The sequence below is a fragment of the Ambystoma mexicanum genome, chromosome 10, assembly GCF_040938575.1.
Source record: "Ambystoma mexicanum isolate Mex_15411 chromosome 10, UKY_AmexF1_1, whole genome shotgun sequence".
Lineage (NCBI taxonomy): Eukaryota > Metazoa > Chordata > Amphibia > Caudata > Ambystomatidae > Ambystoma > Ambystoma mexicanum.
This window is the reverse complement of record NC_090932.1, coordinates 1,354,269,699-1,354,285,143: the sequence shown is the minus strand read 5'-3', so window position 1 is coordinate 1,354,285,143 and position 15,445 is coordinate 1,354,269,699. Positions and strand designations below refer to the sequence as shown.

General features: G+C 48.9%; 1 protein-coding gene across 1 annotated transcript in view; it reads right to left on the bottom strand.

Moving 5' to 3' along the window:
* Nucleotides 1–15,445, bottom strand: part of LOC138492324 (clustered mitochondria protein homolog) — a 1,100,229-nt gene that overhangs the window by 877,758 nt on the left and 207,026 nt on the right. The window contains exon 5 of the mRNA XM_069619372.1: nt 11,459–11,613. Coding sequence (XP_069475473.1) covers nt 11,459–11,613 — 155 coding nt within the window. The remainder of the gene's footprint in view (nt 1–11,458; nt 11,614–15,445) is intronic.

The window sequence follows — 15,445 nt, the reverse complement described above, 5'->3', positions numbered from 1 at the left end:
CTTTCTAAATCTACCTGCCTCTACTCTCTGCCCTCTGCAACTAATCCAGAACAGGACAGCAAGACTGATCCTTGGCCTCAAGCCCTGGGATTGGATCTCTCCAGCTCTGAAATCCCTCTATTGGCTCCCAGTGGATTCAAGGATTAAATTCAAAACCCTCCACATTGTCCACAAGGCCTGGGTCCAAAATACCTTCAGCTTTCCCTCTGCAAATACCTCCCCTCTCGAGCTCTTTGCTCCTCTACCTCCAACTCCCTCAGGGTCAGTCGTATTTCTAAGAGACAAGCTGGGGGCAGATCTCCATCTTCGGCTGGGGCCTCCCTCTGGAACAGCCTCCCTGCCACTCTAAACTTGAGGAGACCCATCTCTGGTTCTGGAAGCACCTCAAGACCTTCCTCTTTTCTTCTGCCTTCGCTCCCCCTCTCCCCTGATGATCTGTTCTCTTGGCACTGTGCACCTGGCCACCCTCTGTCCTCCGGGCCCAGGTACCTGCTCATCCTGCTACACTCCTGCACTGCCTCCAGGCCACCCGCAGCACTGGGGTGTGTATCTGTACCCATACACCCCCACCCCTTTTCTTCCGACAATTATCAGACCTACCCTGTCTGCTGCCTTAAACCTAGCACTTGCCAATTGCTGGCTGCACTACCACTGTTTGTTGCCTTTATTATTTATCGGTTTCTCCTTTGCTTCGCACGTTCCGCTTCTCCCCCCCCCTCCATGCACTTTTCCCCCTCCGCCCTCTCCCATGCACTTGCGCGTTCTCAATGTCACTGGTCCTAGTAAGATTGTTGCTTTGTTCTCCTCCATTGCCTTGTCGCGCTCTGAAACACTTGTGTACAAGCGCAATAGAAATAAAATATCAATACTGTGGCAAGGTCAGTACTGGATCACAAGTGATCAGAGCCAAGTCAGATCCTCCTGTCCGGCCACTGGAAGAACCTCAAAGGTTTTCGGTAAAGTAGCTCTGTGAGCATGTATCCAGGAAAACCTAGTTTGGATCCATCATAACATACGACAGGACACCTCTCCTATGACCACATGTGCCTTTGTCGCTATCAAATACTTCTATATTTTGAGCTTCTGCATTTATTTCCTGATAATGCTAAAACTTCCAGGTGTTTTTAGATACTGGCATCTGGACACAATGGGGAGTCTACCTAAATGTATTATCATTTGGTTTAAAAGTTAAATATCTTTATGCTGATTGATAAGAAGTCTTAACTAGTATTGTTAGCTCCTCTGCTAAATATACTGAGGAATGTAAGTTTGAGAAGTTGAGGCAAAGATTGGTGCCCAATTATGACCACATTTCAGTCCACTTTTATCGTATTTAGTATTCGCAAATAGGAACACTGGTTTGTGTGTTTATCGATTTGCTTTTGGGTATTTATTTGAATTGGCTCACGGGATCCTAAAAAATACTATTTAAAGAAAAGGAATGATTAATGGTAACATTTTGTATTTTACAAACAAATACATTTGAAACCACCAACCTAAAAAAGGAATAGGTAAAAAGAACAAGTTACTTTCTTACCTGGTAACGTTCTTTCGATGGGATGGTCCGACAATGTATTCCATATCTATGACATGTAATCACCACAGCTGTGCTGCTTCGGAAACTTTTCGGCGTCTGCGTCCTGCGTCGATGACGTCGATGCGCCATCGTTGAGGACCTCCTCCGACGTCCGACGTCATCCGATGTGATAAGTAGGACGCACGACGCCCGCAGCCTCAGTTGTAGTTTTTTCCCCCAGAACTAGTGCCAACTGCCAGTCAGACACAAAGCCTTGCGGAACGTAAGCTGCAATCGCAAAGAAATTCTGCAGCGGGGAAGGCAGGGCGGGAGCGATATGGAATACGTCGTCAGACCATCCCATCGAAAGAACGTTACCAGGTAAGAAAGTAACTTGTTCTTCGAGGGGATTGGGTCCTCCGACGTATTCCATATCTATGACAGACTCCCAAAGCAGTACCAGAGCAAGGAGGAGGGAAAGAATTTAGAATCAAAATTTAGAATAGCCAATCAAATAGCAGAGCAAAGGACCGCCTTGCCAAAGGCCAGATCCTGTGCTCGGATGGAATCGAGGGAATAGTGACGTACAAATGTATGTACTGAAGCCCAGGTGGCTGCATCACAGATGTTGCGAATAGGAACACCCCTCTGCAGGGCAGTAGATGCAGCCATACCCCTGGTAGAATGGGCCCGCAAGCCAGCCGGTGGGTCCCTACCCGCCAAGCGGTAGCACTCCGAGATGGCCAAAATAATCCAGCGAGACAAAGTCTGTTTCGTCACAGCTTGCCCTAAACGCTTTCCAGCGTAACCAATAAAGAGTTGATCGTCCACTCTGACCCGGGACATGCGTGAAACATAAAAGCTTAAAGCTCTCCTAGGATCAAGCCTATGGAGCCTCTCCTCTTCCTTACCAGGATGCGGAGGAGGATAGAATGCCGGAAGAACAACCTTCTGGGCCAAATGAAATTCCGTCACTACCTTCGGAAGAAAAGAAGGACAAACTCTAAGGACAACCCTGTCCTTGTGAAATACAGTGAAGGGTGGCTTAACTGAAAGTGCCTGTAACTCACTCACTCTGCGAGCGGAAGTAACCGCAACTAAAAACACAGTTTTCAGAGTTAACAACCTCAAAGGGCAAGAATGTAAAGGCTCAAACGGAGCACCCATAAGAAACTTAAGAACAAGGTTTAAATCGCAACCGGGCACCAGGAAAGGTGACGGAGGGAACACATTAGTGAGCCCTTTCAGAAACTGTGAAATTAAAGGGATTTTAAAGTAAGAACACTCTTCAGACGAGCGCTTAAAGATGGACAGCGCCGCCAGGTAACCTTTAATGGTACCCACTTGCAAGCCCCTGTGGGCCAAAGAAAGTAAAAAGGACAGAACCATGGGGATGTCACATGCAAAAGGATCCACATTCTGAACTCGGCACCAGTCGCAGAACTTACGCCAACGGCAACGGTACAGAGACTTTGTTGCTGGCCTTCGGGCCGAAAGCAACACCTCCATCACGTCTTCAGGGAGGTCCCAATCCATGTACCTCAACCTTTCAGAAGCCAAGCGTGAAGGTTGAGGGATCTGACCTCTGGATGGAGAACCTGACCCCCCCCCTCCCGTGAGAGCAGATCGTCTCAGTAGGGAAGACAACGCGGAGGGCAGATGGACAAGTGGAGAAGGTCCGGGTAGCACGTCCTCCGAGCCCACGCCGGAGCAATGAGGATCATCCGGGAACCGAACTTCCGTAACCTCCGCAGCACTTGCGGGATGACGGGGACTGGAGGAAACACGTACAGCAGCGGGAACGACCACTCCACCACGAACGCGTCTCCTAAGGCTCCTTTTGGAGGAAATTCCTGCGAGCAAAACCTTTCGCACTTCCGGTTGACACTGGAGGTGAAGAGATCCACTTGAGGGGTCCCCCACAGGGCGAAGATCTCCAGGAGAATCCCCTGAGCCAACTCCCACTCGTGAGAGATCGTGCTCTGCCTGCTCAGAGCGTCCGTCACGTTTTCGTCTCCGGCCAGATGAACTGCCGAGATCGAAACTTCCTGCTGGATGGCCCAGAACTCGAGCTGCATCGCCTCCCTGCACAGAGGAAGTGACCCTGCCCCCCCCCCCTTTGTTGAGGTAGTGCATGGCCACTGTGTTGTCCGTCAGGATCAGGACACTTTTTCCTCGCACAGTCGGCAGAAAAGCCTTCAGGGCTAGCCTGACGGCCCTCAGCTCCAACAGATTGATATGGAGTCTGGACTCCGACGGAGACCAACGACCGCTGACTGTCAGCCCGTTGGCATGAGCTCCCCAACCCGTGAGGGATGCATCCGACACGATCGTCACCTCCGGCCAGGGAAGCCAAAATGGAGCCCCCTTCATCAAGTTGCCTTCAACGGCCCACCACAGAAGGTCCCGGGCGACCGAGGGCGGCACCTGAACCGGGTCCGACATCCTGCCGGAGGACTGCGACCATTGCGTCTTGAGCGCCCACTGCAAAGATCTCATCCGCAGGCAAGCCTCTGGCACCAGAAGAATGCAGGATGCCATGAGGCCGAGCAACCTCAAGAACTCTAACGCTGGGAGCGTCTGGGCATGCTGAAACTTGTGCACCATCTGCTAAATGTGAAGAGCCCTCACCTGGGGAAGAAAACACTGCCCCAGGGAAGTGTCGAGCACTGCTCCGATGTACTGGAGCCGCTGTGTTGGCGTCAAATGGGACTTCTTTAAATTGGAGGGAGAAGCCCAGCCTGTGAAGGAAGTGGCAGGTGACGGACAGATGATCCAGGACTTGCTCGGGAGAGCTCCCCCTGATCAACCAATCGTCCAGGTAGGGGTAGACGTGAATCCCCCCTTGCCTGAGATGCGCTGCCACCACCCCCATGAGCTTGGTGAAAACCCTCGGGGCGGAGGTTAATCCGAACGGCAGGACCCGAAACTGAAAGTGCGAGTCGCCAACCGCGAACCTCAGATACTTCTTGTGCTTGGGATGGATCGGCACATGGAAGTAAGCATCCTTGAGGTCGAGTGACACCAACCAGTCCTGAAGCTGAAGGGCCTGGAGGACTTGAGAGAGTAACCATCTTGAACTTGTCCTTCCTGAGGAGTTTGTTCAAACCGCGCAAGTCCATGATGGGTCTCAATCCCCAGTCTTTCCTTCGAAATCAAAAAATAAGGGGAATACCATCCCTTGTTCCTCTTTGCTACAGGCACCAGTTCTATGGCGCCTTTCTCCAGCAGGGCTTGAATTTCCTGCGCAAGGAGCGGATCCGGACTCTGCAAAGAGAGGTTCCCCGGTGGATTGTCGCGAGGCCTGTGCCGAAAGGGAAGAAAGTAGCCGTGGGTTATGATCTCCAGAACCCACACATCTGAAGTAATGGCTTGCCACTCTACAAGATGCTGCGCCAGCCTTCCCCCAACCGGCGAACCATGGGACATGGCCTCATGACTGAGTGGGAGCGGCCGCGGCGTTACCTGAGGGCAAAGAGGCAACTGCCCGAGCGGCCTTGGCACCACGGGTACCCTGTCGTCCACCTCTGGTACCCCTGCGTTGGCCTCTTTGACTGCCAGCTCCTCTCGCTTTACTGAAGGACGAGTAATGGCGAAAGGAACCACCCCTCCACTGCTGTCCCCCACGACGAAAAGGTGGAGGTTGGCGAACTGCAGCGCCCAACGACTTCGCTGCAGCTTTCGAGGTCTGCAACCCCTCAAGGCTCTCGTCAGCCTTGCTGCCAAAAAGGTGTTCACCGTCAAACGGCATGTTGAGGAGCCGAGACTGCACATCAGGAGCAAACCCCGACTTCCGCAACCACGCAAACCTGCGAATCACGGTGCTCGCCGCCATGGACCTACTGACGCATTCAGCTAAGTCCAAACCCGACTGAACGGACTCACACATGGCTTCCTTACCATCCTGGACCATAGCAAGGAAACCATCCCGTTCGTCCCCTTCGGGAATATGTTCAGCCGCTAACGCAACACAGTTCCACAGAGTGTGTGTGAAACGAGATAAGGCACAAATGGAGTTGGCCGCCTGAAGCGCCATACCACCAGAAGAAAACACTTTCTTCGCCCAGCCATCAAAACGTTTGTCGTCCCTGTCAGGAGGGATGGTAGGGTACGACGCCTGCTTTGCCGGGGCCGTGGCCGCCTGCACCACCAAACTCTCCGGAGTGGGGTGCCTGGTCAAGTAGCAGGGGTCGCTACTGGCTGGATGGTATTTTCGCGACAAGGATCTGCCTACCGCCGGGAGACTCTCCGGAGCAGTCCAAGCCGCCGCCGCCCTTCTCTGTAAAGCCATATGGAACGGCAATACCGGATCAGTTGGGGGACCAACATCAAGGATGTCCGTCAGATCATCCTGCACAAACTCCCCTGGGGGAGCAGACCATCCCAAGTACTCAGAAACCCTAGCCATAAGGCGCCGGTACGAGGAATCGGCATGAGAGCCAGGCTCAGGCCTACAAAACTCCACCTCCGGAGAGGTGTCCAGTCCACTGGCATCATGCAGTGACTGTCTCAAATCGTCAAACTGACTATGGCCCGAGACAATTTCATCTGGAACCTGACTAGGAACCAGGCCATCAGAATCCTCATCCGCCTCTGAAATATAGTCCAGGTGGCGAAAAGAAGGCACCCGAGAGTGCTTGCTCTTAACCAGAGCCTTCCTAGGGGGTTCTCCCGTGCCACAGGGTACCTCCGACACGAAAGGCGTCGATGGCGTCGAGCGAATCGGCTTCGGCGTCCAGAGAACCGGCATCGGCGTCGAGGAAATCGGCGTCGATGTCAGATGCAGCGCCTCCAGCATCGGCGGCGTCGACACAGCCCTCGAGGCCGGAGCCCCGAGCGTGTCCCTCGACGACCTGAGCGTCGACGGCTTCGACGACTTCCTCGGAGCCGGAGCCTCGAGAAAGCCTGTCGACGCCCTCGACACCTCAGACGTGGATGTCTTCCTCGAAGACCTCACAGGTGCACACGGTCTCGAACGCGTCGAGGACCGGGACCTGGAACGGGTACGGCGAGAACGAGTCTCCTTGTTCGAACGGGACCTCTCCCGTGACTCGTGCCGACCACTCTTGCGAGCGGTGTCTCTCGACCGACCCCACTCGGGGGCACGGACGGCTTAGTACCCTGCGACTCAAGAATCGCCAGCATTTTCTTCCCGAAGGAAGCCCATTCCTCCGGCGTCGCACGGCTGGTGGGGTAAGCGACGTGCCGAGCAGAGTCCTCCGAAGAGGACCTGGAAGACGACCTTTGTCGGCGCTTCCGAGAATGCCTCGAAGAGGCTGAGGAGTGGCGAGACCGACTCCTAGAAGGAGACCCACGAGACTTCCGACGATGACGCGGAGAGTCACCCCTCGAATCATCCGTCGAAAGCCCCGCAGACTTCGACTTCCTGGGCTTGGACACCCGACCTACCGACAACTTCTTCTTACGTTCGCGTAAGGCTTTGGACGTGAGCGACTGGCAGTCGATACAGTCATCCGTGTCGTGGGCCTCCCCGAGGCACCAGAGGCAGGCGTCGTGCGAGTCCGTCACCGACATCTTGGACCCACACTCCCCGCACTTCTTGAAACCCGGACGCGGGGTCGAAGACGAAGTAGAAGACATCTTCACACGAAGGATTTTCACAAAACGAACAGGTTCGAAGAACCGAGAAGAACAGAACTCTAAAGAGTCGAGGCGTGAACCGAGAATCACGAAGCAACACGTTAGCGGAAAAAACGGAACTGAGGCTGCGGGCGTCGTGCGTCCTACTTATCACATCGGATGACGTCGGAGGAGGTCCTCGACAACAGCGCATCGACGTCATCGACGCAGGACGCAGACACCGAAAAAAGTTTCCGAAGCAGCACAGCTGTGGTGATTACATGTCATAGATATGGAATACGTCGGAGGACCCAATCCCCTCGAAATGATCCTATGGTAATCTGAAATCAAAAATCCATCTCTTATAATTTATATTCAACAAGCATTTTAACAAAATAAGTCATGATAACCATGCACAATTTGCAAACATAATTAGAATCTGGACTTGACTTGATTTACAATTATTGTAATTGAGCTATGTCCACTAACTGTTCCTTACTTTTGGTCGTTTACCTGTGTCTTTTTTCGCCCCTGATGTTCTGAACCTTTTTGCCTAGTTGCTCAATGATTTGTTTTACATGTGACCATTGTGTTTTTTGACAATGGGCTCTCTTTTTATTTTATGAAGCAGTTTTTGAAGGTGCAAACTTAACCCAATATGGAAAAAGAGCACCAAACAACCATACAAAACTCCCCACATGACACATATTTCAATGTGGACAATACATAAAATAATGTATCAAATTATTACCCCAGATAAAACCTAATCGTAAGATAATACCCACAAATATTATTGAGAAACTGATCACATATCTGGGATGGACAAACGAGGTGTGCAACTGGCAATGAGTTCCATGGAATAGGAGTGTAATAAGTCAATAGCAACTGGTTTGGTGGGCTTCACCAGACGGTAATGGCCTGGGGCCTGAGCAAAGCAAGGGCCTTAACACCAGGCCCGGTGCAGTTACAGGGACAGTGAAGTCCACCAAACCAGTTATTGACATTAGCACCCCAGGTTTCCAATCTGAAAACCCAGGGTACCAATACCAATGTATTTTCTTTGAATGAACTGGACAATGCAAAGAAAATAGTGATGTAAGATGGCTGCCACTGAGATGGCAGACAGGGCTCCATGCGGAGCAGTCTATGGGAGATTGATCATTTTTATGCTTCATCCCCTCTCCTAGTGAGCCCCCCAGCACTTTTTTCTGGACTTCTGGACCTTTTTCTTTAATCCTGAATGAGTGGAGCTTTTATCCACTCATTCGTTCTTATGGGTTCCGTTTTGTGGAACTCTAGTCTTTGCATTTTACCTATACTATGGAGCAGATTTTCCTCCATAGCTCACAAAGGCATCCGTATTTTACTATTGCAGCACACAGCTCCTTATGGGCAGCGTTGCTGGGGATCCTCAGGGTCCTCTGAGATTCTTTGATTTATCCTAGAGTAACTACAGTTCTTAAGGATACTTAGTATCTCTCCCAAAAAGTTATAGTCTGAGAGACTGGCACACGTGGATTGCCAAGGGGATACCTAGTGTCCCCATTCTCTCTGCTTCTGGTACTTTTTAGTCACATACACAATCTCCTAGTTATGGCTGGTGGCAGTGCAAGTGTTCTACCGACTATTGTGTAATTTCTGTACTGCAGGCAATGTCCATAGCCTCAGTAGTACACAATAGGGGCACCCAAGTACCACCCTTTCTTTTTGCAATTACGTGTGTGTGTGTGGTGTGGGGTGTGGGGTGTGGGGTGTGGGGTGTGGGGTGTCTGTGTGTGTGTGGGTCTGTGTGTGTGTGGGTCTGTGTGTGTGTGGGTCTGTGTGTGTGGGTCTGTGTGTGTGGGTCTGTGTGTGTGGGTCTGTGTGTGTGGGTCTGTGTGTGTGGGTCTGGGTCTGGGTCTGTTATGTCTGTGCCTGTCTTTGGCAGGAACCCTTGGGTGTCCCCGGCTAGGCTCGAAAGTGTCAGGGCAGGCAGGAAGTGGGGGGGAGGAGTTTTCCACCCCCGTCCTTCGTCTGCCAGCATGCCTGAATAGCATCCGCTCCCACTGCAGGTCTGGTTTTCCTAATTGGACAGCCAAACGCCCCTTCCTGTAAATTGCTGAGAGAGATTGCAGAGGAGTGTGTGCTGGAACTGCATAAAAAGGTAAGGTTCCTTGAGTGAAAAGCAAATTAACCACTGGAAGCTAAAGTAACCGAAGAAGATGACCAGAGACACCTGCAGATCCTTTGCAACCATGTGAAGAGACCATTGCTGTCCTGTCCCAGTTTTCTGTGTGACAGAGGAGCTCCAAAGAGGAGGAGGACATCTTCCCTTTTGCTGGTGGGAACAACCAGTCCCAAGAAGAACTTTGATTTGAGCCATCTTCTGAGGACGTGTGAGTTTCCAGAGCTGCAGAACCCCAATACCAGGAGGCCTGCTGCCCATTTCAAGTGGATTGTCATAGAAAGGCAGAATCCGTCCAAATTTTTGCTGAGCCCTCATGTACACTGCAGAGATCCAATCCAATTCACCCAGACCCCCTCAGAGTGGAGGGCTAAAGGAAGCGATAAAGGTGGATCGGGCGAACCGCGTCCTTTGCTGGTGTTGCCGAAAAGGCGCCAAAATCGCAGAGTGACCAGAGAAGTTGCTGAAAGTCATGCCACAAATCCTCCCTGAAGACTGCTGCTGAGAGATCCAGTCCATTGTCCTGCCTTCAGTCATCAGACCAATGAATCCGGAGGTCAAGTCCATAGCTGCAACATCGTGGTGCATCCACCACAAACAGGTACTGTGGGGGTGGGGGGTACTGCTTACCAGATTCCACAAAGAATTGTGTCAGATTGCACATTGAGGTGTCCAGGGCAACCCCCTCTTGCCTCAGACTGAAGCCGCTGCTTGTATCCCTTTAGAGTCCTTTAACAGCGTCTCCAACACTGGTTAAGCCTTCTTGTATCTTCCTTCTTAGAGACTAGAAATTATACACAGGAACATTTGATTTCTAATTCTTTGCAAGACTAAGCCGCTAAGAACTGCATTTTAGCTAGCGTTGCATTTTTGACTTTGAAAGTCTTGCTGTGCCGCGAAACCGCCTCTAGAACCTGAAGCTCTGCTAGGATAAAACTAACCAATTGTTTTCCTTCCCAAAAATCACTATCTTGCATGTGTATGAAGACAAAATACAATTATTGTATTACTTTGTGGGTGCGCCGTATTACCGATAGAACTATCACAATTGTATACGTTAAGCAACTACCAAGAAGTGACCCTTTGAAACCTTTGAAAGCATTGAAAAGTATACCCATGTGTGTTGGTTTATTGTGCACAGTTTTTAACAGTGACTTGTGTATATAATAAATATATATTGTAATATAAAGTATGTTTAAGTGTTTCTTTGGGGTGAATTACTGGCTGGGTTCAGTGTACTTACCTACAGCTCACATCTTCCTCTTAAGATAATCCTGACTACTATGCCACTCTTATACCAAGGTACTTGAGTAGTACAGACAGTAGGGGGATCTACAAACCACTGAGATAGCTTACCTCCAAGTGGGACTTCAGGAAAACTCACCCAACACACACCTCTTCCATTTCCACAGCAGCCAGCGAGCCATTATGGAGGCTGAAGCAGTGGCGGCAGTTGCCGCTGGCAAACAAAGTGAGTGGGGTACAGGGGTGGGAGGGAAAGAAACAGGGACCAGAGGGGAGGATGGGGGTAAGACAGCCGGGCAGGGAAGCAGCCATCAGACTGCTCCAAAAGCAGGCTGAGATCGTGTGAATCAGCCTGTGACCCAAGCAACTCGATTGGTTGGCTCCCCTGCCCCAGGTGCCAATAGGAGAAATATTATTTACAACTTTTATCCCATTTTACCTTTTAAAATCTAAAGTCTTAAAATAGTAGCACCGCTAGTCACAGGCATGCCACCAGAGATCAGAAACCTTTCTGCTCAATACAGAGGTTTTGCAACCAGATAGCTGTGTAAATAATGCAACCGGTCTTGATGAAAATATGTGATTTCAATGGGAACATCTTCCCTACCACAAGCTTTGCTGCCGCATGAAATACAGTCTGCAGAGTTAGTATGAACGAGGTAAATAACCAATGCCTACACAGCTGCTTGAAATGTATCTGCTGGCAAAATAGTTTATTTTTTTTCAGAAGATGGAGCTGAACGCAGGCAGCCTGATCTTTTGTTCTCTAAATTACATTTAAATCTCAATTGTAGATCTAAGTAAAGACCCAATGATCTAGCTACAACTGATTTGTTTGAAATCCCAAAACAAATATATGAAAAATGTATCACTAAATATAGGCTAAGAACAAGAGCCATCCTTTCAAAGTGATGACAGTACAACACTGGGTTTGTCTGCTTTATCTGCTGTACCTTGGTGTCTGTGCTCAGGGGCTGTAGCGGCGACAACGGGCGCTCTTGGGATCCAGGAAGGATATAATCTGGAGGTGAACAATCTATCGACTCCAACCCTTGGTCTGTGGCTGGGCGCTTTTTCTTCTTTCCATTATTCTCCAGACCTGCAGGATCTAAACACAAAACATGACACAAATAAAATCCATCTTTCGTTACAAGAATACATACATGCTCCATAGTTATCCGCAAGGCACTGTCACTATAGCACACTGTCTTTGTACAAGATGTAATGTGTGAAGGGCAAATCTGCTAGTTCTTAGATAATCAGTGAGAAATGTCTGTGCGTTGAAAGGTCAAAGAACTATTGTCATCTGCTTTAATAGTTTAGTCGACCTTCATAAATTAAATTCTAGAGATGTGGCTTTGCTATTCTTTGCTTCATAAAAGTGAAAAATTCATGTTTAATGTAGGGCAAAAGGATCCAGGCCTCCAAATATTTATTCATACTGAAAGTCAAATAATAATACAAATATTAGCAATAAGAATAATAATGATTAATGCATTTGCAACTGTAGTCTTAGATGCTTACCAAACAATGAACAGGCACAAGTTAAGAATAAAGCCAATTATTTATCTTGTGCCTTGGCAGCTTCGGTTACTTCAGCTTCCAGTGGTTAATTTGCTTTTCACTCAAGGAGCCTCACCTTTCATACAGTTCCAGCACACACTCCTCTGCAATCTCTCTCAGCGACCGCTGTGTCATAGTAAAGGGTCTGCAACACCAATTGGGTTTATGATGTTACATTGTTTGGACTACCCTCCTCCCATTTATTTCTGGGAGGGGTAGCTTATTCAGTATATTTGCTACGCTTACTTTGGAAAAGGACACCCACCATAGTGACTACTGTACTTTAAGTCCCCTTCTCCTCCATACTTTTGGGACATTCCGACCTACTGGATGGGACCAGAGCATTTTTATTGCAGCAGCCAAAAAATATACATTTTTTTTTTTTTAACACAAAGCCAGGTGCACGCATGCCTACAGGTCCACCTCCCCATGCTCCAACCTAGTCTAACCTTGTAGTCTGTTTCTGTCTGCCAATGTCAGTGCATGTGTGATGGCTAAGCTCATTTTAAAAAGGGAAGATGGGTGGGTATTTAGAGGGAAGGCAGAGACTACTCACTGTAGTGACTACTGGACTGGAAGTAAGGTGGGTCTATTACAAGCTTAGCTACAGAGATTGCAGAGGACAATTTAAGTGAAATGAGTGTCAGATCTGGAGTTTCCCACCCAGATAGTAGGGCCTCCAGATGGTTGAAGGAGTAAGCCCATGTTGTGGCCCTGGCAATCTTGTCCCACGAGACATGTTGAAAAGCGACAAAAGTCACTTTTCCTCTCACAAGATGAGCTTGAAGCCACTCAGGTTAAGGCAAGCTATACCCGAGTGATTTTCCAATTTGCATGGCACAATATATCACATGCTAGTCGTTTTGGATTCTTCTGAACCCGTATTACATTTCTCAAACATCATTAAAAGCCTTCAAAAGGGATCTGAAGTTCTTTGTCCTGTCCAGATAAACTCTAAGAACTCTTTTCACGTTGAGACAATTGAGGACTTTTCCCACTTCAGAAGACAGGTTTGGGAAGAAACCAGAAGAGATTTTGCCTGATTTACAGGAAAGTCAGAGACAACCTTGGGTAAGAAAGATGGGCGAGTGCGTAGGACTCCCTTGTCCCAATGGAAGAACGGGAATAGTTCATCTGCTTCCAGTGTCTGCATTTCAGTTGTCTGAAATTCAGCCACACTGAACGGGTCACAACCAAAAAGGCCACCTTCCAGGACACGTGTCTGATATCAATGGAACAAAGGGTTTCTAGCATATGGCCATATGGACTACACTGAGACCACCAGTCAAAACGACGTTTTACCAGTGCAACTGAAATCGAAAAAGACTGATGCTAAATACGAAGGTAAGTACCCAACGCTGAGAGATGTCTTGCAAGAATGAATCTGGAAACCAGAGGAAGCCAGAATCCATGTAAAAGAGTTAATCATATAAAGTGGCTGACAGAGGACGACTTCGGGAGGTGGAGAAAACCTGCAACTGCTGCCATAATTGTTGTAGTGTAGAGTTCAGGCCAAAAGGAAGAACTCTGTACTGGTAGTGAGAGTCCCCCACAAAAAAAAAAAATCAATCTAGAAATCTTCACAGTGCGGGCCAGGTGGGGATGTGCAGGTAGGTGTCCTTCAGATCCACTCCTCACTGTTTTTTTAAGAGTGCATATCTGTGCCAGAGTGATGAAGAGGTGAGAGTACCAACCATCGCATCTCTCCGAGAGGTGAACATTCTCTATTGCCTTTATTTGAAGGAGTTTCTGGATTTCCTGCCATATAGGGGCATGTAGGCAGTGGAAAGCAGAAACCGCTGCTTGACAAAGACAAAAGTCACAGGTCTGAAGTGATGGTACTCCACGCTTGTACATGCAGAGAAAACTGCCCCGCCGAACAGGAACGTTGTGGGCCCAAACAAGACCATCACTTTGAATGCTTGTCTGCGGGTCCTGAAGTGTGCTCCACAAGAAGAATGAAAGAAATAACCTCTACTGATGGTGGTTTGCTGTTTTTTCCTTCAGGGACTGAGAGACCCATCTTGCTTTTTGGCTTCTGGACACCTTTTAAGCCTGACCGAGAGCGGGACTCTGACTTAGTACTCCCTACTGGCTTTGTGGATAGGGGCGCTGTCATCATTGGAAAGAACATTGGCTATCCGAATGCTCTTTCTTTTGTTTTATGTTCCTCATTTATGGAGCCATGAAAGAGATCTATGTCATCAAAATGCATTTTCAACATCCTTAGCAAATTGTGAAGCTTGTAACAAAGTCTGTATGCACACATTCACGCCAATGCTGAGTCTTATTGCTGATGTGTCCATTTGGTGGACCACTGCCTCAAATAAATCTTGAGCAATGACTTTGTAGTCCACCAGACCACAGTTAAAATGCTCAATGTGGTATGAGGGGGGGGGGGGGTGGGTGGGTGGTGGTGTACTATTCAAGGTCTCCAAGTGTTCGCCACAGCTTTTGGTTACCTGCTAGAAGAAGTGCCTTTGCATGGTCCAATGTAACCTGTAGGACTTAATTGGCAAAAACCTTCATGCCAACTGCATAAAGGTCTTACCATTCTTTACCGGGTACTTTTGATGTGCACATACCAAGAAGATCTCTTCAGATGCCAGGAGCTGGTATACTTCTATTCTTATGTTGGTGAGTGTTAATAAAAAGGGTTTTACCCAAAGCTTTCTTAGCTCAGCCAGCACATACATGTCCCTTACAAGATGGAAGTGCAGTATTATTTGGAGGCGCTCACCGGCTTCCAAGTGAATGCAGAAAATATAACTGGTGTTCCCGTTAGGTTCGGCTAAAGGATAGGGTGCGACAGTGAGTGGCAGCGAAACCGCGAATCGAGCAAGAACCGGTGAGAAAAGAGGGTAATGAGGACAAGGGGCATTCTCCTGAATGATTTACAGACCTCCCTGGATGACTTACCTCCCTGAGGCATGACAGAACCCGACTGAAGGAGGGCTTAGGAGAAACTACATTGGGAAGGGGGTTGGCAGCTAATGATGCAGCAATGTTAAAGGACTACATGGAGGTAAGGTGTGGGAGAAGGACACCAGATTGGATATGCAATAGCTAGGGGTGGGGATGGGGACGGGTGGGGATGCATTTGTTGTTGATGTTGTTATATTCCTTGAAAATCAAGAATTTCAGCCAACACATTTTTTTTTGGAAGCCTATTCATAACCTTTAACATACCCTAATGGACAGGATGCCTGCTTTGGATGGACAGGTTTCTGAGAGTGGAGTTTCATGGTCATGGAATGCATGAGGGGAGAAGGGGACTTTCTTGTGTGTCGTTTCCCCCTCATCTGAGGTGGGGAATCTATTGGATGTCCTTAGAATCCTGGAGCTGAGGCTTTGGATCGACTGGAGGGGGTCTGTGG